Source organism: Arvicola amphibius, chromosome 8 (genome assembly GCF_903992535.2).
Source record: "Arvicola amphibius chromosome 8, mArvAmp1.2, whole genome shotgun sequence".
NCBI lineage: Eukaryota > Metazoa > Chordata > Mammalia > Rodentia > Cricetidae > Arvicola > Arvicola amphibius.
In genome coordinates this window covers 117,274,850-117,296,952 of record NC_052054.1, presented here as the reverse complement: position 1 = coordinate 117,296,952, position 22,103 = coordinate 117,274,850, and the positions used below count along the sequence as shown (strand labels likewise).

The window sequence follows — 22,103 nt, the reverse complement described above, 5'->3', positions numbered from 1 at the left end:
AAAATTAGAAGAAGAAAGGAAGGAAGGAAGGAAGGAAGGAAGGAAGGAAGGAAGGAAGGAAGGAAAGGAGGGAGGGAGGAATGGACACGCAAAAGAGAAGATGGGTGAACGGAGAAAAAGACAGGAGGAAGGGTTGGAGACTCAAAAGGAGAGCAGACACATGAGAACTGAGAGGCACCCAGGACCACAGCCCACAGACTTCGGGACTTCAGCTGTATCCGAAGACTCGGAAGATCATGCCTGTGGCTCCTCCAGGCCACTCTTGACCCTCCGGGCTGCAGCCACGTCAAGATGAGCAGGGTGAAATGGGAGTGGATAGGGACATGCAGAAGTTCCTGCAAAGGGTGCTGGCAGAAATGCCTGGAGCGGCTGTGCAAGGGCAAACGTTTCCAGTGAAGCCAGGAGACACCTCCAGTCTCCCATGACTGCCACCCACTGCCAGCCCTCGCTGGTGCCAGATCACATCTCCCGGCTCAGTGGTTTCAAACCTGGCAAAGTTCTATCAGCTGACTTCATTCAATCCTGCACGTGCTTCTGTTGACCTTCAACCACACCTGCCCTTGATCCCCTTGGTCAAACCCTGGCTCCTATCCTCATATATGCACCTTCCGCTAAGCACACAAAGAACTCAAGTCCGGGTGGAGTTCAAGTTTGAGAGGGAGATCAAATAAAGACAGCCCTTCCCAATCCTGTCCACATGGGTGTGGATTTCCATTCAGGTCCTCTCTCCTTCCACGGGATTCTCGGCCTTAACCCATCTCACCATGCATCCTTCTGTCCACTAAGCAACCTTACTGAGCATTCATGTGCTAAGTTCCTTTGTTAAGCTCAGCGGTCACCAAGTTCACTGAAACTTAGTATACAGACTTACAGGGAGACCGTCTTTTCAATAAACATTCCCAGAGTGGCCACAAAGGAACATGGAATTGGGGCAAAGAAGATGGCTTAGTTGACAAAGGACCTCATACAGGCATGAGGACCTGAGTTCAGACCCTCAGAAACCACATAAAATTCTGGCATGGGTAACGTGCTTCTTTAAATCCCAACAAGGAAGGAGTGGGTGGAGGCAGGTGGATCCCTAGAGCTCATTAGCCAGACAGACCAACCAAATCAATGAGCTTCACATTCAGTGAGATCCTGTTTCAGAAAATAAGATAGAGATTGATCAAGGAAAACCACCTGATATTAACCCTTCTGGCCTCCGCATTCATGCAGGTACACCAGCACATGTGCTTGTGAGCAGACGCACGCATGCATGCACACACGCACACACATGCACACACGAGAGCGAGACAGAGACAGAGACAGACACACACACACAGAGGTACACAGATGTACAAAAGTGGGCCTCATCTATTTTACTGTCTGGGATAGGGCTCCAAACACTGGGACTGTTCAGGCTAAGACAGGTAACTAGTCAGAAGCATCAGGTCTCGGGTCTCTGGAAACAAAGAAATCAGAGCTGGGATACTGAAAAGGGGGAGGACTCTGGGTACCAGTCACCTCCTGAGTAGATGGAAACCTCTACTCTCCTATGTTCCCCTGAGGGCTGCCTTAGCTTGCCTGCCCTTGGTACCACACTCTGCCAGGGGACATTGGCAAGTTCATACAGCAAGCAAGGAGGCAATAGCTGGCTTCTTGCCCATCTGGAGAAAGAGAAGGAATGAGGCCCCACCCTCAGCCTCATACCCGCCTGTTCTGCCAGGGACTGGGCCCGCCCAAGACAGAACATAACAGTGAGGAGGAGGTAGTCAGCTGAGTGCCACCTACCCTACCACAGTGTCAGTCTCTAGTTCTTTGTCTTCCTTTCCCTCCCAAAGTCCTAGGCTGAGGCTGCAGAGAGTTGCATAGGACTGGGACAGTAACTGCAAGGGTAAAACCCTAGTGTGCCAGAGTCTCTTCTCCCTCCACAGGATATCACTAATGCTGTCACCAAAATATCCGGCATGCTTCATTTACAGAAAGAACCCCGATTCTTGTTGTGTCTTCCTACAACCATCAACATGGAATCATACACAACAGACATTTGAACATATGATCCCCAAAAGCCACATATGAAAATAATCACAGAAAAGTTAGTCACAAGAGCCTATCAATAGATGAATGGATATGTCAATTATGTATCTTCACATGGTGGAACACCACCCAGCCAAGAGAAGGCGCAACCATGTACAAGCATAGGGATATAATTCACAGCCATCGTGTGGATTATAAATCAGGCACAAAAATCCACACTGCATCCTATTCGTGAGAAATCCTATACCAGGTCAGTCTGTGCTGTCTGAAGGCAAGATAGTGAACATCCCTTTGAGGGGAAATCAATGCATGGTAGGAGGCAGGAAGGAGAGCATCGGGGAGCTGGGCTGGAAAACTCAATTTCTATTCTTCCCCATCCCCCAACTGGTGATCGAACCCAGGACCTTCTATATTTAGACAAGTCCTCTATCCCCAGATAACCCCCCTTTTTGGAAACAGGACCCCACTATATAGCCCAGTCTGTCCCTTCCCTCACCCACAGTTCTCCTGTCTCAGTCCCAAGAACAGTTGGAATCACAGGCATGCCAAAGGCTCTGTTTCTTAACTCTGCGTGTGGAGCACCAAGATACAAATACCTGAGTTAGTAGGGGGCCTGTACAAACTTCTGGGAAATGCTCTAACTGAACTGGGGATGTGTTGAGCCTCATAAGCCACCATATTTGTGAGTTGAGGAATCACTACTATCTTATTCTGTTCCACGCTCCCTCTGTGCCCCGTCCAATCCTATGCAGTCTTGGCCTCCCTCTGCCTTCATCATCATCTCCTTTCCCACCATAACTGTGGCCCAGATCAGGGGCTCACAGAGTAGCTACACAAAGTCTCAAAACTTTTGTGGAAGGTCCCACCACCATCCATCCCAGGACCTTTGAACACGGTGCTCCTTCCCCTGGACCTTCTCTCTTCCCTCCCTCTGCCCCAGCCCCCCCCCAGCCCTCCCCCCGGGGAAGCCCTACTTCCTCCCACTGCCAGTCACTCCACTGCCATCACATGACAGGCTGACCTGCCCTTCCACCACCCGCACTCCTGGCACAGTTAACAGGGAAGGACCATTTGTTTGAGTCCTCGTTTCGGTCCTCTTCATCTCTCCCACCCAATGGACAGTCCCCTGGGGCAAGAGCAAGTGCTGTCTGATTTCTGCCTTGTCCCCTGCGCCTCACCTGATGCCACCTGTTCAAAACTACTTGAAACGCCATGGAGCAAACGAACAGTCAGGCTCCTCCTATCTTGCAGGGGATAAAAAGCAAAAATTGCATTGGGGCGCAAAATCCCTACCCCTCTGGGGCCAGGGCACCTGAGTGAGACAAAGCAGTGGCTCTGGCATGCAAGTGAGGTGTGACATTAGGGAAGTCACTTCCCTTCTCTGAGCCTTGGGTGCTTATTTGTGGAACACAAAGCAGGTGGAGCAGAGCCAGAGTAAATTTGGAGAGACACAGGATGGTGTCTGTGTGTGCAGCGGCTGCGTGGGCATGCGTACACCACTCCTGAACAAGAGCATCTTAGCTTCCGTCCCCTTCTCAGCAGGAGCTGTGGCCACTAAGGTTCAGAACCATGAATTAAGGCCTTGTTCAGCTCCGGAGCTCTAGACTTCTAGCAAACGAAAAGAAAAGGAAGCAAGCACAGGACTGAGAACTGGACTAAGCAGAGAACTGGCCATCCTATAGGATCTCACAACAAGGTGACTGCAGGACTGCTAACCTTCGGGTACTCCAGGCTGGGAGAAGCAGAGGCCAGAGGAGTAGCCCCAAAGGACGGCCTTAGGAGGAATGGGCCTGACGTCTCTTTCTGCAGCTCCCGTCATCATCAGACAAGCACCCACTTGTCTTGGATACAGCACAGAGTGAGGAGGCGAGGTTGGCACCTAGAGATGCCCGCCAGGCCCTTTGGCGCCCAGGTCAGAGATGCTTGGCGGGAACATTCAGGAGGGATGCCAGCTTCTCATCAGGCCCCCATAGGAGCTTTGGGAGGGCTCAACATGTACAAACTGTGAGGGCCAAAGAAACCAGCGGAAGGCCATGAGATGGTTCAGCTGGCAAAGGCACCTGCTGCCAAGCTTGATGCCACAAGTTTGATCCTGGGGACCCACGTGATAGAAGAGACGGGACTCCCACAGGTTGTGCTCCGACTTCCACACATGTACCACGGCATGTGCACATAGTGCACACACAATAATTTTTTATATTTATTTATTTATTATGTATACAATATTCTGTCTGTGTGTATGCCTGAAGGCCAGAAGAGGGCACCAGACCCCATTACAGATGGTTGTGAGCCACCATGTGGTTGCTGGGAATTGAACTCAGGACTTTTGGAAGAGCAGGCAATGCTCTTAACCTCTGAGCCATCTCTCCAGCCTCCAAAATAAAGTTTTTTTTAATTAATAATTTTTAAAAAGTCAGCTGAGGGGTATAGGATCTAAGCTCAAGATAGTGCAAAGCCGGAGCAGGCAGCACCCTCCAAACAGGGAGGAGGGGCAGGTCTCAGATTCAGGCCTGCCAGCATAGTGAGAGCTGCAGAAAGAATGGGCGGGGGTAGGGACAAGGAGCACCTCAGCAGAGTGAAGAAGACAACTGCACAGAAGACAGAGGTGCCACCGTGGGCAAAAGGGGCTCATGAGCATAACAACAAGGCTGAGAAGGGAGTCAGAGACATGAGCCCAGGCTGCCTCAGGGCAAGAAGTTGGCCCACGGGATGGGCCAGGCAGGAATGGCGGCTGGCACGTGTCTGTGGCAGTAGGAGGGCCCTGGCTGCCAGCCCAGATGCGTGGTAGCTTCTGAGCTGGGTTCCTGTAAGGGTGAAAGCCCAAGAGATGTTTATCCAGAACAAGAACATGAGTATCACACCTCCACCAGCAAGGGTCCCAGAGATAGGCACCGGCTGCTTTTTCCTGGGCTGCATAGTCTCCTGAGAGTTACCTGTGAATGGGGTCCAGGCTAAGAAAGAGAGCTGTCCGTCCAGAAGCCCCTGCTTGAGCCAGGACCTGGGCACTTGGCTGAGATGGAGCCTTATCCATGCAGATAAGGGAGGGAATGAGTCACAGCAAGCTCTCCCAAGAGGCCACTGGAAAACCAGCTCATCCAAATGCAGACAGACACTTGTCCCTTAATACAGACATCCCTGTTCCTGTCGCTGTCACACAGGGCACATGCAACAGCAAAATCCCTCCCTCCTCCTCCCCTGAGTCACCAACCTCTGGTTCTTCTCCCGGATCTCAGCCCCAATTACCCATCCCTGCCCACCCTCACATACCCAATGGGCATCCCACACCACACCAAAGCTGGCTGCAGGGAGAGCGGAAGGGAGTAAAAGTCCTAAGCTCACAGGCAGAAAGAGAGGAGAAGGGTTGGGGACCTGTCTGAAAAGCAGCAGCAAACAAGGAAGTGGATGGTCTCAGCCAACCAGGGGAGGTAAGAGCAACAGTATGCCCTAGAGTGGGAGATGCCTCCCAGGGTCTCCAATTCCCAAATCTGCCCCCTAAAGGAACGCCCAGAATTTGAGATAGAAAGGGCCACTGTCTCACCTCCCCCAGACATCTTGCATGACAGGAGTGGGAAGCTCTGAGTCAAGGGTGGGTGGGTGGGTGGGTGGGGTAGGGGAGGAAAGCTATCCTAATGACTCTGGAGGGACCTGCCGCTTAAGAGCTCAATCATGTCACCCCAGTTCTCTGCCCTGCCACACCAGTAATGTGGAATGCCCAATTCCTGCCCCCAGGTTCCCTAAGTCCTACTCTCAGGTTCCCTAAGTCCTCCCCTCAGGTTCCACGAGAATTCAGCTAGGGCACCAGTCACTTTGGGATACAGATGACAATTCCATTTCCAAACCTGTCCCTCATCATGCCCATGTCTACTGCCTTGCGGGATAGAGTACTTCATTTACAAGTTCCCAACCCTGTACCTGTGGCTGTGGCATAAAACCACAAACAGGCTCTCATCTGTGCCCCAGAAGGACAGCCAGTCACGTGCAGAGGAGCCTCCTAGGCATTAGACACACTCTTGCAAATGTGTACATAAATACACACAGCCACATAGGCCTCCCTGCTGTCCATAAGGAGGGACTGAAATGTGGGTGCAGGATGCATTTGGAGTAACCCCCGACTCTGCTGGCCTCCCGTGGAAAAAAGAACTGTAGGACCCTAATCTCAGCCGGAGCATAGTTCAGCAGACAATCCCATGAGGTTGCTTCTCCTGTCCCCTTGGAGAAGGCGGTTGTAATCCTGCCAGGACTGGAGTAGAGTTGGTCAGTCCCTACTAATACAAAGCACTTTCTTTCTCCAGGAGAAAAGGCTACGCAAAGCCTGCCCACCCGCATCAATCACCTGCTGGTCATCGCTATTTTGCCTCTGGTCATTTCCCACATCCAGGTTCTAAGAGTCAGTCAGAAAAGAATAGGAGGGAGGAGAAAGGGGATGCAGAGCTAAATGCACCCTCTTCGTGCCACCCACCCCTCCCGCCCCGACCCCCGCAGCCACGGCCCTGCCTCTCGCTCACCACCTCCTCACACCCTGCTGCGGGCCGAGCTGGCTCTGAAGAGATTAAGATACCACCACTCTGCCTCCCCACCCAAGCTAAGGGGATGTTAATCTTTCCCTCCTTGACCCAGCACCCTCTGGTGGTTCTAAATTCTCACCTGAGCTAAGCTAATTACTAATTGTCTGCTGCCTGCCTCTCTCTCTCTCTCTCTCTCTCTCTCTCTCTCTCTCTCTCTCTCTCTCTCTCTCTCTCTCTCCCTCCCTCCCTCCCTCCCTCCCTCCCTCCCCCTTCCCTCTCCCCCCCATGTCTGTTGCCTCCCTCTCTCTGCCACTTTCTCTTTCCTCTTTCTTTTTGTTTTTGCTTTTTGTTTTAGGTTTGATTCGGGTTAAGGTTGTTTGAGAAACGACCTCACTATGCTGGCCCTGGATTATAATCTTCCCGCCTCAATTTCAGTAGTGCCTGATCACAAACCTGCCCCCAACGTCTCACAGGTATTTGCTTTTTTAAGGCACCCTAAACTCAAGGACACCAGAAGCCCAGGTGTGACCTCCACGGAATTGGCTGCAGGGCCCTCCCACGTTCCAACCCACACCTTCCCAGACTCCTTACTGTCCCAAGTGGACTGGGCTCTGCCGCACCCGCTGCCCGCACCCAGCCCGCAGCACTCTACCTGAAGCAGCAGACGCCTCCTCTGGGCTCGCACCGCACCCCCAGGCTCACAGCGCTCGGGCCGCTCAGGGCCCGGCGGAGTCCCGGGGGGCTGCGGGCCGCAGGGGGCCGCGGGCTCGAGCGCCTCGCAGCACACCAAGCTCACCGTGCAGCCCATCCGGCCCGGCGCCCGGCGGGCCCGGGGCGGGGACGCGGACTACCCGCGAGCCGGTCCGCCCCCAACCCCAGCGACCTCTTGGCCCCGGGCGTCTGCTACGTGGGGAAGGAGGGTGACGCCCCCGGCCCGCCCCGTCGGAGTCCGCCTCCGCCTCCGCCGCGACTCCGCCAGGCAGTGGGAGTGCGGGGGCCCTGCGAGGGGCGGCGACAGGGACGCAGGAGGCAGACGGTGGGGAGGGGACCGAAGGCACCGGAACGCGGGAGGGGCAGCAGCGTGGTCCCTGGGACAAGCTGAGCTAGAAGCGCGAGAAAGAGAGCAACGGCGTGACCAGTGAGCAACTAAGAGACTGACACCAGAAAAGGGATCTGTAGGGGACAGAGACGGCGACAGGGAGGACGGGTGTGGGGAATAGAGTTCTGCACCAGGAAGAAAGGCGGGACGTGGAGCAGAGAACAGCAGGCTTGAGGATCGCTGTGCCCTGCTTACAGGTAGTTCGTCTACCTTGTAACAATAGTTCTAGCAGTCCCTAACCCAGGACCAGTCCCCAGGCCAGCCTAGCCTAGAAAAATGATGACCCCAGAATCAGGAAGCTGAGAGAGGTCAGCGAAGGGAGGCCGCCCACCTGGCGCTTCACCCGGAGTTTCACTTCCGTCCCTGGTAAGTGGGCACCAGGGTTGGAAGGAAGGCACCCAACGCTGACAAGGATGGCGCAGCTGGCTGGGGTAGAGGAGAGTGAAGATACTTGGTGATCGTTTGTCCTCTCTCCACCTGTGCCACCTCCAGTCCAGTGACAGGAACGCGTTCACTAGCGCCTCAGTCAGCCTCTTTCTGCCATCTGCTGGCAGCAAGACAGAAAGACAGGAGCAGGTGCCCGTTTTGTTTGACCACCACCGGCCCCTATGCCACCTATTCTGCCTCGGTGGTGACTTAGTCTTTCTCTACTACTTCTTCCTGGCCAGGGTTGGTCCAGCCCTCTCCAGGCAGGGCCTGAGTCACTCCCCAGGCAGGAGAACTGGGGAGGGCGGTGCAAGCCCACAGTCACAAGGGACATACCCAGGCTGCAGAACCCTGCTGCCCACACCCCAACCGGGCAGGCTTTTCCCAGGTGAGCGCCGGGAGCCCCTGGGTTTGGGGATGGGCTAGAGGAATCCTGAAGGTCTGTGGGAACTTCTGTCTAATTCTTGATCTATAGATGAGGAAACTGGGACATGGGACAGAGTGAACTGTTGGAAGACAGTGAGGGTAGCCCTGCATCCTCTGACTCCTCCTGGGGCCCCATACCCTGCTATCCTATCCTTTCTTTTCTTCTTTCTCCTTTCCACTCACTGCCATAGGTTGCTACCTCACCCACAAACTCCATTGCTGCTGCCTGGGAGGCTGGACACCTGGGTTTTCATCCTGGGCCTGACTTTGATGCCAGGAGCTCTGCCTAAACTCATCATCCCTCAAGGGCAACAGTGTCCCTTGCTGAGTCCCAGGACCAGTTGGAGGCAGAAGGAGAGTCCCACAAGAGAGGATGGTGGGGGTAAACCCAGGCGCTGTACTCCTCACACCCAACATCGGGTTCAGTCCTAACTCTGCCTGCCTGCTTTCCCCAGGGAACACACATTTTCCACTCAGCTGGGGCTCCAGAAAGGATTAATGTAGGTCTCAAGGCGATGACACTCTGCTGACGTTCTGGGGCTATCCAAGGGGAAAGGGGGTAACAGGTCCCCAGCCAGGTGTCCACAGGGTGCTGGCATCCTGCTCATACCAAGTAAACAGATCCGAGTTCAGCTTATAGCTTTATGGTACTAGATTGAGATTCCCCTCTCTGTGTCCAGTCTTGTGTAACAGTACGTGCTGGAGGCTACCAAGGGAATCGAATGAGATAAAGATGTCAGCAATGCTGAGGGTGACCAATACCAGGGATGGCTGGATACGTGGGAGTCACAGTCACGTCTTTATACACTGGCCTTCAGGAAGTAACTTTGATTCCTTGCGGTGTACTTAGTAAACTATTTTTAAAGAAGGAAGGAAAGGAAGAATGAGTTGGTGTTTTATTCCCCCGGTTAACCCATTGTGTGACCCCAGTACACTCTCGCTCAACTCTAGACTCCCTTCCCATCTATACATAAGGAAAGTGGGCAGCTGAACCCAGTGCATCACAGGAAACCACGTCACTCCCGAGTCTCCATGGCAGAAGAGGAGACCATCCTCCAGATCACCAGGAACCTGAAAAGTGAGTCTGGCCTGTGAAATTGTCTGGGGTTGAGCTGCAGAAGTGAGAGGTCTGGAGAGCACCCCCTTCAAGGCCAGGCTCCCCGATGTCTGCTGTCTACCATCCTCGCAGATGCTGTCTCCGCCATCCTCCAGGGATACGGGGATGGGCAGGGGCCCGTGACAGACACCAGCGCTGAGCTACACAGACTCTGTGGCTGTCTGGAGCTGCTACTGCAGGTGGGACCGTCCACTTCCCCCTCCTCCCCTCCCTTGTTCTTCAGCTTTGAATACTCAGGAGAGCTTTCCCAGAAATATATCCAGGCCACTGTCTTCCTTGGTTCCCAGGCACTGTCTCCTTGCTTAGTGAGCAAATCTTTCATGATATAAACTGTCTCCTAGAAGCTAGGACTGGCCTTCCTTCTCTCCGCATTTTTACCTCCTGAGGTCCTTGATTCCCCTGCTCCTCCTCTGACTTCATCTCCTGGCAGTGAGCTGCACTTCTCCTATTCTGTCTCCATCCCCCATAGCACAGCAGGATTGCACCTGTCTAGGGGCCTTTCTTTCTTTTTACATTCCCTCTGTCTGGAATGCTATTCCCTAGATACTTGTGTGACATCTGTTCCCATGACCCTCAGATCTGAAGGCTTCCTCAGGCTAAAATCTCTCTCTCTCTCTCTCTCTCTCTCTCTCTCTCTCTCTCTCTCTCTCTCTCTCTCATGTGTAACTAACTAATACACATACACACTTTCTATTCTCTTTCTTTTTTTTTCTTTTTTCCCTCCACAGCCACCATCACCATCTAATACACTGTATGCTTTAAGAACTTAATTTATTCATCCTCTGACTCCCGTACCAAGATGTAAGCTGTGTGGGGTTGGTTTGTTCATTGTTCACAGGCCTTAGAATGGGGCCTACACATAGTGAAGTACTCAGTGCTGTGAATGAATGAGTGTGAACTCAGGCTCAAGAGAGAGCAAATATCTTGTCCCCATCACACAGCCAGTAAGAGCAGAGCCAGATCCCTCACAAAAAGGCCTGTCTGCAGGAGCCCTTTCTTCTCCCCAGGGCCCTTCCAGCATGCCAGGGCACTAGGTGGGTTCCTGAAGGAATCACTGGCACACATTCCTTTCTCTCCTCTTGATCCTAGTTTGACCAGAAAGAGCAGAGGAGCTTCCTGGGGGCTCGGAAGGATTACTGGGATTTCCTCTTCACTGCCCTGCGACGACAGCGGGGATGCATGGAGCAGATCAGCTTTGTATGCTCACAGAACAAGGTAACGGGGCAGGAGATGAGGAAGGGGATGGGCTTTGGAAGCACAAGGAAGCTCTGGTACCAGCAGTGGACAAAGAATGGCTAGAGGTGGGCATACAGCCCTTTCCTAGGTCCCATGTCACTCGTACCTGCTCCGCTAACAGAAGGCTTCTCACCTGCTCCTCGCCTCTCGATGGACCTGGCCTCACCTCCAGCCACACGTTTCTCCTCTAACCTTGGCCTGCTCTTTCTTCTTTGCTCTTGCTCCCATCTGTGCTCTCTCTGATTTTGCCCAGCTCCCCATCCTGATTTTGCCCTCTCTTTGGTCCTCCACACTCCCTGCAGCTGAAGACCTCTCTGGGAAAGGGTCGTGCCTTTATCCGGCTCTGCCTTGCCCGTGGACAGCTGGCAGAGTCAATGCAGTTGTGCCTCCTGAGCCCAGATCTCACTAGGTAGGACTGCCAGGCCATCAACCCATAAATGACAATCGAGCCCCCTACTCTCCTTCACTCCTAAATGAATGATTGACAGTTAGAGATAAGGGAATGAGTATCAGAAAGGAGAAAGGGCTTAGGGGGTCTTCAGTTTGGCCTGGGCTTCTGCCCTCCAAGGCTGAGCTCCACCACACCTGCCCGGGTAGGTCCCCTGTGGTGCACCAATTCTCAGAGGTCGAGAGTGGCAAGGGCCAAATGTGCTGGTCCCTCTTCACACAGGGAATGGTATGGTCCCCGGAGCCCTCTGTTGTGCCCTGAGCTCCAGGAAGACATCTTGGACTCTCTCTATGCCCTCAATGGAATTGCCTTCAACCTGGACCTGCAGCGGCCAGACCTGGATGAAGACTGGCCCATGTTCTCAGAGTGAGTGGGCTCTCGGCCTCCAATGCAAGCCATTCTCTCCTCCCCTTAATTTTTTTCTGAGATTATAATTATATTGTTTTCCCCTTCCCTTTTCTCCATCCAAACCCTCCCAAATACTCTTCCTTACCCTCCTTCAAACTCATAGGCTCCTTTTTCATTAATTGTTGTTGTAAGATACACGAATGCACACACGCGTGCACACACACACACAAGTTCAGCCCACTCGGTCTGTATATGTTATTTGTATGTGTGTTTTCAGGGCTAACCATCTGTTATTGGATAACCAGTTGGTGGGAAAACTCTTTCTCCTGCTCTCAGCATTCCCTAGTTGCCTGTAATTCTCTCTGTAGGACTGAGTTCTCATGAACATTTCCTCATTCATGTTAGCATGTTTATTGCTATGGTCCTTGTTCAGCTCATGCTCAGGCAGACATGTTGGTGGGATTTTACAGGTGTAGATCCTGACGTTCCTAGGAGAGACAGCCTCACAGCCAACTCCCTGACCCTCTGACTCACCTTCCAACCCCCTCCTCTGCGATGATCCTTGAGCCTTATATGTAGCTGTATTGTACATGTATCGGCTGGGACTAGGCTCCACAACCCTTCATCTTGAGTGGTTGTTGTTTTCTGTAATGATTTCCATCTGTTGCAAAGAGAAGTTTCCTCGATGAGGGGCGAGGACCACACTGATCTGTGGGTATAAAGACAAATATTTAGAACGTAGCTAGGGATTATACTGGTTTAGTAAGTGATGGTTGTAGGTTCTTTCCAAGATCTATGACCATGCTACCCCTGGGTGGTGGGTGAGGTTTCTAGTACCAGGCATGATTTCCCTCTTGTTGAGGATGTCTTAATTCCAATTAGAGAGCTGTTAGTTACAACCAAGGTATGTGTAGCACTACTATACCCTTAGGGTGTCATGACATGTTGGTTACTGTGGCTCATAGGTGCCATATCTGGGTAGAAATTTTGGTCATCCCCCCTCCCTTTGGAAGCCTGCTTCCCTTCCTTTCTTGATTCTTGTCCCCACTCTCTAGCCTTCTCCTTGCTCAGTGTCATCTCAAGCTAGGCCATGCTTCTAAAGACTAATTGGCCAGCTGGAAAAGTCAGGAGGGCGGATGGGTGATGAGATGCTGGGATGCAATGGATATGGAGCTGGAACATGGGATGGCCGGCTAGATGGGGAAAGGGAACCACTCAGGGGATGCTGGAAAACAGGAAGGGTTGTAGTCTGAAGGAGAGGCTCCAAAGCTGAGGTATCCTCCACTAGAGGACCAAGCCAACTAAAGACCCCAGGTGTTCTGCCTCTTGGTTTCAGGTCCCGCTGCTCCAATCCCAGCCGGACCCAGGAAAGGAGACCCAGAAAGCCCGAAGGATTTCCAAAGGAGGTGCCTCTGCCTGCTTTCACCCTGACTTGCTTCTTGATCGTCTATCTACTGGAACTCCCAAGTTGAGCAGGGCCTCCTGTGGGTGCGCAGAGAGCTGAACAGAACAGAGGTGGAAGCAGTGTGTGAAGCAAGGCGGAGGGGGGGGGGGAATAAGGAGAACAAGGGAGCTCTAGTGCCATCTGTAGGAGTCACTGGGGCTCTCTGGAGAAGAGGGTAATAGGGGTGGCTGGAGGCTTGCAGGAAACAGACCAGGGAGCCCTCTCTACTGAAACCCCTGAGTTGAGAGTCCAAATTGGCCTATGTCATTTATCAGAGTGACTAAGGGGCCTGATTTCCCAATTCACAGCCCAGCTCTGCCCCTTTCTAAACTCAGCTAAAGTCCTTGGGTGAGTTCCTGTCCTACCTCCTAGGGGACTTGTGTGGATGGCTTGAGATAACCCACATGCAGCTCAGCACAAGGCTCCTGGCTCCTGCTCTATTCTCAAGTGGCAGATGAAGGTTGTCTTTGTTGCACGACTTCTAGACACCAGATGTGGCACCGTTAAGGACCCAGTCTCAGACCTTGAAAGAGTTCAAGGACTGTTCGTGTAGACAGAGCAGGAACACAGAGCAATTTATGCTAAGTGTGCAGCCAGCCTTCCATATCCGTGGGTTCTGCATTCATTTACTCAACCAACCGCACATACAAAATATTTAGAAAAAAATTGTATTGGTTCTGAACATTGTGGATTCTTTTACCCTCAGAGTTTCCCACAAAAGGCAATATAATAACTACTTACATGGCATTGACACTGTGTGGGGTAGTAAAGTCATCTAAAAAGGACTCCAGCTTTTCGGAGGATGTGCATTGGTTATCGGCAAACCCTACACCATGTTAAAGAAGAGTCTTGAGTGTCCAGGAATTTGAATACCATCTTGAGGTCCTGGATCCAACTCCCCTGGTATCAAGGGATGACTTTAGGGTGCAGATAAGGCCAAGGAGAAAAATAGGAGCAGAGAGAAGGCTCTCCTGCCCCCTGCTATGCTAAAGATTGACTCCAAGGCCACACATACTAGACAAGTGCTCTACCACTGAGCTACATCCCCACCGAGGGGGCTTCTACAGAGTAGTCTGTTTAAGTTTTTTCGCCATTTTGTAAACTAGGAATTATTGTTCCCCTCTTAGAGATGAGAATGCAGAAACACAAAATCAAGCACAGCAGAAAAGGTGGAAGGAGAAGGTAGAGGAATTCAGGGAGGAATAAGATCAACATGGGGCAGGGGAAGGAGATGCCACTGGCTAGAGGCAGGGAGGGGAGGAGCTGAGACACCTGCTATTCTCCCCTCATATTTGTGGGTCTTGTGGGATTGCTGTCTGAGATTATCTGGCTCTGATTTTGGTTGACTTTCCATTATGGGTGAATTACCCAGATTATGGGTGACTTTCCCAGTAGGAGGTCTAGGAATCCAATAGGAAGCAAACCTTGTTGGCCCAGGTCTATGTCCAGATCAGTTGCTGAGATGGGACTTCTCCACAGGCAAGCTGCTCCAGAGGAGAACAGCTACAGGGACCAGATGTCCATGGAACCAGCTGTCTGCAAGACACACCCAGAGAAGACCGCCAACCTGACCTCCCTACCCCCTTGCAGCATGGCCATCTTCCCACCTCTTTGGAAAAGAAGAGAGGGGATACCAGGAGCCTCAGTTGTCCCCAGCGCATTAGGGAAACAGAAGGGGAGGGGTTTCAGCTAGACCAGAAGGAGGAAGGCCCAAAGAACAGAAAATCCCCAAAGAATTCAGCAGCCAGCAGCCAGCCACAGAGGGAGGGAGCTAAGGAGGCTCAAAAGGAGGTGACAGGAATGGAAGATGGAGGCACAGGAAGTCTGACGATGACAGAAGGCCAGAGAACAACAGAAGGGACCCAGGAGAGGGAAGCAGACTGGGACCATGACCAAGGGCTGCTGGCCCCCAGCCTTCAAGGAGGGGTAGACAACAGAGCATTCAGGAACAGGCCGGGGTGGGATCAGCCTAGTGTTCTAGGGCAGCCCTGGGTCCTGCAAGGCCTGGGAATACAGAAAGACTCCTCCATAGAGAAGCCACAAGAGTGGACAGGAGTGAGCAGTATGAGTAGGCAGGAGGATCGAGCAGAAGAGCCATTGCAGGAGGTGGTCAAGGTACCTGGCTGTTGCTTCCTCTCTTGCCTGGTCTGCTGCTTTGGGGGGGGGGGGCGGTCTAAGGAGATAGCCGGAGGCCATTCCAGCCCACAGATCAGTATAAGGGGTTGTCTGTGAAATGATCTTCTTTAACTCAGACTGGCCTCGAATTTGCTTTTTAGCCAGGCTGTCCTTGAATTCCTGATCCTCTTGCCTCTGACGCCCCAAATGTTGTGATGACCATCACACAGAGCCCTACAAATCAGCTTTAGCTTGATTCCCAGAGTCACTGGAAGCACACATTCTTCAGGTCCCATCAGGTCCCGTCCCATGATTGCTTTCTATGAGGCCTACTTCACCCATCAGTACTTCCTGCCTAGCCATGCCAACATTTGAGTTCGGGACCACATCCTAGCAGTCTTTTGAGTCACAAAGTTCAACTTTGTTACCAGGGCAGAGGTCTCCCACTGTCTAAGCTCTTTTGCTGTAACCCCGACTAGTCACGTTTTGGCATGCTTTTCCCCGGAGTCCCTCCCACAAGGTGGTTCTGAAGATATCTCTCAGCCTCCTTCTTAGCCAGAGTCTGCCAGGTCCAAGAACTTGGCGATTTCAGGAAAAGAAGTGGCAACCCCAGACCCGCCCAGCTCCCAGAGGCGTGGCTAAAACCTCATGGGGAAGTTCATCAGGTGGGCCCCAAACAGGGGTTGTTGTCCTTCATTGTCTTCCTTTCCCATCTTGACCCCAGGACCCCAGGTATGAGCTCCAGCTGGCAAAGGAACATGCCCAGCGCCAGGAGCAGCTGCTGCAGGCACAGGAAAGAGAGCTGCAGACGCTCCAGGAGCAACTCAGCAGGTAACCTTGGCACCACCAGCAGGGCTGGGACCCCAGGACTCTGAGTATCTCAGTGTACCGGGCCCCGTGCTGGGCACAACTCCAGGTTACTGAGGCCAGTGCCATCCTAGGCATTGATGCTGATCCTATGAGGCTCACAGGTCCCCTCCTCCCCAGTCTTCCCAAGAACCCCAGGAGACAGCCCTGCTCCCTGTCTCTGCGCTCCTGCCATGCTTGACCTGACTCCTGCCGCCTCTTCTGGGTGCCCCTCTGCCTTTTTAACTGGCTCTGACTCCACCATGTCTCCAAATCTATCTCCCTCACACAGTGTTTAAAGATAGGGTTCCACTCTGTAGCCCAGGCTGTCCTGGAACATATGACAATCCTTCTGCCTCAGTCTCCTGGGTGCTGGGATTAAAGCATGAATCACTATGCCTGGCTTTGTCCCTCATTTTCAATTGTCCCTCCGTGGTTTTGTTGTTGTTGTTGTTCCCTGCTATACAACCTTTTCAACCTTTTCGGCCTCTTGATAATCATAACAGTAGCTGACATTCACCCAGAACTTACATGACCCACCCAGTGTCAGCTTGTTAACCAAGAGAACCTGAGAGTCAAGCCCTGCGGCTGACTCCACAGCAGTGGCCTTTTTGCTGTTCTGTGTTGTTATTTGGTCATTTCGCGCAGCTCAGATGGTCCTCCAATCCGCCATCCTTTGTCTCCGTCTGTCAGTGCTGAGACAGCACCTGTGCCCCCCATGCCCCGCTCCCTCAGCCAATTTTGTTTTGTTACGCATACAGTTCAAGCTGCCCTGAGACTTGCCACGTAACTGAGAATGGCCTTGAGTTTCTGATCCTCCTGGCCTGGACCTCTGTGCCCAATTTATATGGTACTAAAAGTTAAGTCTTTGTGTCTGGTAGGCAAGCACTCTGCCAACCAGCTACAGCCCCAGGCCAGTTTTTTTTTTTTTTTTTCTGTTTTGTTTTAGCACAGTCCTCTGTATCAGCAGGAGGTTGGTTCCAGGACCCCAAGGGAAATTGAAACCCATGGCTGCTCAAGTGCTTCACATAAAGATAGTGTAGGGTTTGCTCAGAACCCCGGACACCCTACCCTGGGCTCTGTGAGCCTCCTTAACTTGGTCTGAATGTTGTGAAAATAGTTGTACCACTACATTGTATAAGGAACCATTGGAAAAAGGAAGATATCAGGACATGTTCAAGATACACAGTTTAGGGTTTTTGTTTGCTTTTGTCTCCAAACATCTTTGGTGCGTGGTTTGTTAAAGCCAGAGACAAGTAGCTCCATGCTCTACTCTTTCCCTTGCTCTCAAGGTCCCAAAGGTATTATCTGTCACAACCCTGCCTGTTTTAAGTCTACTCCATGCAAAGATCTTCCTGAGTCTGCCTTTGGTCTTCATGGGTCTGCATGCTGCCTCTGTCTCTAAAGGACACCATAACACCTTCTCCAAACAAGGTCAGGGAACAGTCCCACCCTGTCAGAGGCTGAGTGTCTATGACTCATACTGAATCACTGGGAAGTTTACTGTCTGTCTATTAAACAGCTGGGGCAGACCCGAGAGCCCAGACTCCAACCCAAAGCCCCTTGGACTCCACCCAATACTCACTGCCTGAGCGGCTGCTATGACCAGCAAATACTCCCGTAATTCAGATCCTAAGTGAAAGTGGGGGTCTTGGCCATGCAAGAGTCTCCATGGCTTCAAGAAAAACAGGTGGGAGCAACTAAGAGGCTCCAGAGAGATGTCCTAGCATCAAACTTCTTCCTGTATCTGAGGGCATTGTCTCATAGACCCCTGTCACCCTGCTACCCGTCACTTAGTCATTCCTAAACACTTTAGACACCCATTCTAAACCCAAAATACTCTTGTGGGCAAAATGCAAAATTCCTGCCTTCATGTTGCTTGCAGTAAGGAATCTGCATGTGAAATACAGAGCAATGGGTTGGATAGGCTTATTACTATTACTATTATTTGTTTATTTTATTCATAGGTGTGGGGGATGAGTGCACGTGAGCATGATTGTGGGTGTGCACGTACCATGGCATACATGTGTTATTCTATGCATAGGTGTGGGGGATGAGTGCACATGAGCGTGATTGTGAGTGTGCACGTACCATGGCATACATGTGGGGGTCAGACAGCAACCGAGTCAGCTCTCTCCTTCACCGTTGTGGGTTCTGGGGTCTGAACTCAGGACATCGGTCCTGGCAGTGAGTGACTTTACCTGCAAAGCTATCTCCCCAACCCTTGGAGTTGTATGGAGAAAAAACAGGGAAGGAAAACTGGAAGTGATGTGTTTGAGAGGGTGGTGTGGCCACTGAAGGCCTCTCAGAAGCTCTGGTGTTTGCATGAAGGCACAAAGGAAGTAAGGAGCTAGACTTTTAGACACCAGTTAGAAAGATGTTCCAGGCAGGGAGCAGAACAGGAAAAAAGATTCTGAGATGGGAAATTGCATAGCAGGTTCAAGGAAAATCTTGGGAGCCATTCTGGCCCCAGTCAGGTGAGGGAGGAAAGGGCAGTCTGGGAAGTTATCAAAATAACCTTGGCTTTAAATCAAAGTAGAATAGAGCCATTATAGAGTTCAAACAGAGGACGGGCATAGCATAGTCTGATTGGATATATATATATACATATATATATATATATATATATGCTTTAAGCCGAATAGTGGTGGCCCACACCTTTAATTCCAGCACTCGGGAGGAAGAGGCAAGCAGATGTCTATGAGTTTGAAGCTAGCCTGGTCTACAGAGCAAGTTCTAGGACTGGCTCTAAAAGATATACAGAGAAATCCTGTCTCAATAATAATAATAATAATAATAATAATAATAATAATAATAATAATGTGTGTATGTATGCTTTTTAAATTCTTGAACAATTCAGAAGTTTTTAGTATAGTGACAGAGTTGTGCATCCATCGGCTCCGTCAATTTTACGGCACTGGTGTCTCTCCCTAAAGATGTCTGTGCCCATTAGCAGTAATTCTCCAACTTACTTTCAGTTCGTAGACTTGACCAGTCCAGGCTGACCCTATGGAACAAGACTAGAGGGTTCTTTCTCCACCTCACTGGGGCAAAAGGACCTCCACCATGTTCCTGGAACCTGCTATGCCCAGTCCCACCTTAGGGCCTTTCATCCTGCTATTCCCTCAGTGTGTTCTGCCTTTCCTCTCTGTGCAAACATCTGCAACTCCCAGGAGGCCTTCTTTCAGAAAGCTTCTTGGTAAATAGGTATCTTAGTTGCGGTTTCTTTTGCTGTGATAAAACACCATGGCAGAAAGCAGCTTGGGGAGGAAAGGGTTGATTTCAGCTTACAGTTCCACAGAGCTGTGCATGACTAAGGGAAGTCAGAGCAGGAACTGGCGGCAGGAGCTGATGCAGAGGCCATGAAAGGGTTCTACTTATTGGCTTGACCTCTTGGGGTTTGTTCAGCCTGCTTTTCTATACCACCCTGGACCGCCTGCTCAGGGATGGCCATGTCCACAGTGATCTGGGCTATTAATTAAGAAAATGTCCCTTCAAACTTGCCTACAGGCCAGTCTTACGGAGTCATTTTCTCAAGTAAGATTTCTTCTTCCCTTACGAGCCTGGCTTGTGTCAAACTGACATAAAAACTGGTCAGAATAACAGGAGGAGGTATTTAGCCAGAGCAGAGGGGGTGCAGCTGCTGATTTGTGGGTAAATTTTGAAGCAGGGCTTCCTAGGAGACTGACTGTGGGTCTGAGAGAAAGAGAAAAACAACCGTTCACAGAGGTAGGGAAAGTTGGGATGGACGGGCTTGTGTGGAAAGACCAGAGCAGAACTTGGGAACTGTGAAGCCTGGGACACGGGTCAGACTTCCAGGTGAGGACTGCTGGGCAAGAAGTCAGGTGTGACGTGCTGGAGAGAAGGTGGCCTGGGAGGTGGTGGAGAGTCATGTCAGACTGCAGATGGAGTAGCAACTGCCAAGCCTAGAAAGCAAGCCCTTCCCAGACTCAGGAGCCAAGCACTGAGCCCACCACTGGGCAAAGGGACCGTGGGCATCCGGCCAGTGACGGGGTTCACCACCAGCCAGTCCCAGTTCTCCGGACACATCCTCTCTGCCAGCTGTGTTTGCTGTGCCTGTGTGACCACAAGTGGGTAGGGGACAGGTATATGACAGTAAAAAAAACCCAGGAAGTCCATCCCAAAAGACAGAGCGACTTGGCAGGAAGCCACTTGCTCTGCCCAGCTCCTGCCCGCACAGCGCTGGTGACTGGGGGAAGGTGTGGAGAAGACAAAGGGGAGCTGGACAGGTTCTTGTCCAGACTTCTGATCCTCTCACCACACTGTGTGACCCGAGGCAAGAATGATACCCCATCTGAGACTTTTCTTTCTCATGAAATGAAGCTTATACTCCCCATCTGACGACACTGTGAAAACCGAATGAAGCGAGGCCGTGGCGCCTCAGCCCGATGCCTGGCAGACACGAGGGGCTCGAGCGCCTTTGCCCTTCCCACATCCCCTCCTGCCATCCCTGTTTGACATATTTCGGTGGCTCTCTCTGGAGCCCTGCTGACCTCCCTGCCTCTCCTGCTTCTCCTGCCCTCTCCCTGGGGTCCCTGCCCAGCACCCTCCTTTCGGTCACTCAGGCAGACAAACCACTCCAGCTCACAGACTCGCAAGGCCGGATTGTCTCAGTGGCCCCTCCAGCACCTTCTCTACTCTCCGCCTGGGCCTTTGGAGGGCTCTGTCACAAACTTGTCTTAATTACCTAAGTCCCACAGGAGCCATGGCTGCAGCCGTCTTACTGGCTGGCACCTAAAATAGCCACCAGGACACAGTAGGGGCCTGATAGCGTTATCCCTCCCACCCAGCCAACACACACACCCCATGGTGGTCACATAGGGAAGGGCCTAGAGGGCAAGAGAACTAAATGAGAAAAATGTTGATAGCGACCTCTACAGGAGCCTGGAGGTCAGCAGCTAAGAAAAGTCCAGACAAGGCCTGCTTTCCGTGGCCTTTTGGTTCTTGGTAAGATTTGAAAGTGCACCCAGTTTTCAGTCGTAGGGCCTGCTAACTGGCTATACTTTAAAAGCCAATAGTTCAAGGGTTGGTAGAGTGCCCGCCTGGCTTGTACAAGGCCCTAGGTTTGATTCCTGAACTCACTAGCATCTACCCACTGCTAGCTGGTGTACACTCCCAGCCAGGTCATGGAAAGAGAAGCTTGGGCTATTTTATTTTCAGTTTAGTAAACTTTAGTAAACTTCAGTTTAGTAAACTTCTTGGAACCTTCCAGAAAGCCACTAACAACAACAAGAAAAACAAGAATAGAGCTGTAACAGTTCCAAACCCAAAACAGAGACAGAACTTTAGGAAAGTCATATTTTTCCTATTGCTTTTTAAATTGAAAAGGCAATATAGCACAGCTTCTAAAAATACTTTAAAGCAAGATGATGACCCCAAGGCCTCCAGTGTGCTCTTCCACGGCAGTTGTTCCCAGCTGGACGGACTGTCCGCAGCCCAGATTGCTAGGCGTTCACCCTCCTTCCAGACAGGCCTCCCAAAAATATACCTTTCCAAAGTTACATTTTAAAGTGGAAATATTAAAAAGGGAGGGAGGGAAAGAAGGAAGGAAAAAGGAGGGAGAGAGAGGGAGAGGGAGGGAAAGAAAGGAAGGGGGCAGGAAGGAGGGAAGGACGTGTTCAGTAGCGCCCTCTACAGGAACAAGGTTAGGCCCTGTTTCTATTTTTCTTCGATTGTTGAATCTGTCTAGTGGTGCTCATTTTGGTGTGTGGTATACACGTTTATTGTAGGGGGTGTGAGTGTGCGTGTGCGTGTGTGTGTGCGCGTGTGTGTGTCCGCGTGCATGCGCACTGCAGAGAGGTGGTTGGTAGTGGGTATGTGTAGTGCGTGCAATATGAAGTACATATGTTGTATGATGTATGTGTGTTGTGTGCCTCTGTATGTTCATGTATGTAGATGCTGTACTATATGTAGACTGGCTCCCATCACAGGTTCTGAGCCTTTAACCTATAACTGAGTCTCCTGTCCCCAGGTGTGAGGCAGAAAGAGCCCAGTTGCAAATGATGCTGGAACAGAAGCAGCAGGAGGCTGAGAGGAGGGACGCCATGTATGAGAAG

The 22,103-nt window shown here is 51.6% G+C and overlaps 2 protein-coding genes across 3 annotated transcripts in view; one reads left to right on the top strand and one right to left on the bottom strand.

The window, feature by feature from the left end:
* Window positions 1-7,329, bottom strand: part of Tns1 (tensin 1) — a 215,067-nt gene extending 207,738 nt beyond the window's left edge. Inside the window, exon 1 of the mRNA XM_038339634.1 lies at window positions 7,174-7,329. Within this exon, the coding sequence (XP_038195562.1) occupies window positions 7,174-7,329 (156 nt within the window). The remainder of the gene's footprint in view (window positions 1-7,173) is intronic.
* Window positions 7,330-7,501: 172 nt separating this feature from the next.
* The window catches only part of Rufy4 (RUN and FYVE domain containing 4), a 21,472-nt gene continuing 6,870 nt past the window's right edge, over window positions 7,502-22,103 (top strand). The window contains exons 1-11 of one of the 2 annotated variants that reach the window (XM_038339792.1): window positions 8,334-8,434; window positions 8,664-8,972; window positions 9,424-9,550; window positions 9,662-9,768; window positions 10,679-10,804; window positions 11,128-11,234; window positions 11,496-11,639; window positions 12,958-13,027; window positions 14,545-15,180; window positions 15,905-16,011; window positions 22,019-22,103. The exon at window positions 22,019-22,103 is cut by the window's right edge and continues 62 nt beyond it. In XM_038339792.1, the coding sequence (XP_038195720.1) occupies window positions 9,505-9,550; window positions 9,662-9,768; window positions 10,679-10,804; window positions 11,128-11,234; window positions 11,496-11,639; window positions 12,958-13,027; window positions 14,545-15,180; window positions 15,905-16,011; window positions 22,019-22,103 (1,428 nt within the window). In that variant the 5' untranslated portion in view covers window positions 8,334-8,434; window positions 8,664-8,972; window positions 9,424-9,504. Of the gene's footprint in view, window positions 8,435-8,663; window positions 8,973-9,423; window positions 9,551-9,661; window positions 9,769-10,678; window positions 10,805-11,127; window positions 11,235-11,495; window positions 11,640-12,957; window positions 13,028-14,544; window positions 15,181-15,904; window positions 16,012-22,018 lie in introns of both variants that reach the window. The other variant, XM_038339794.1, reaches the window with a different exon arrangement.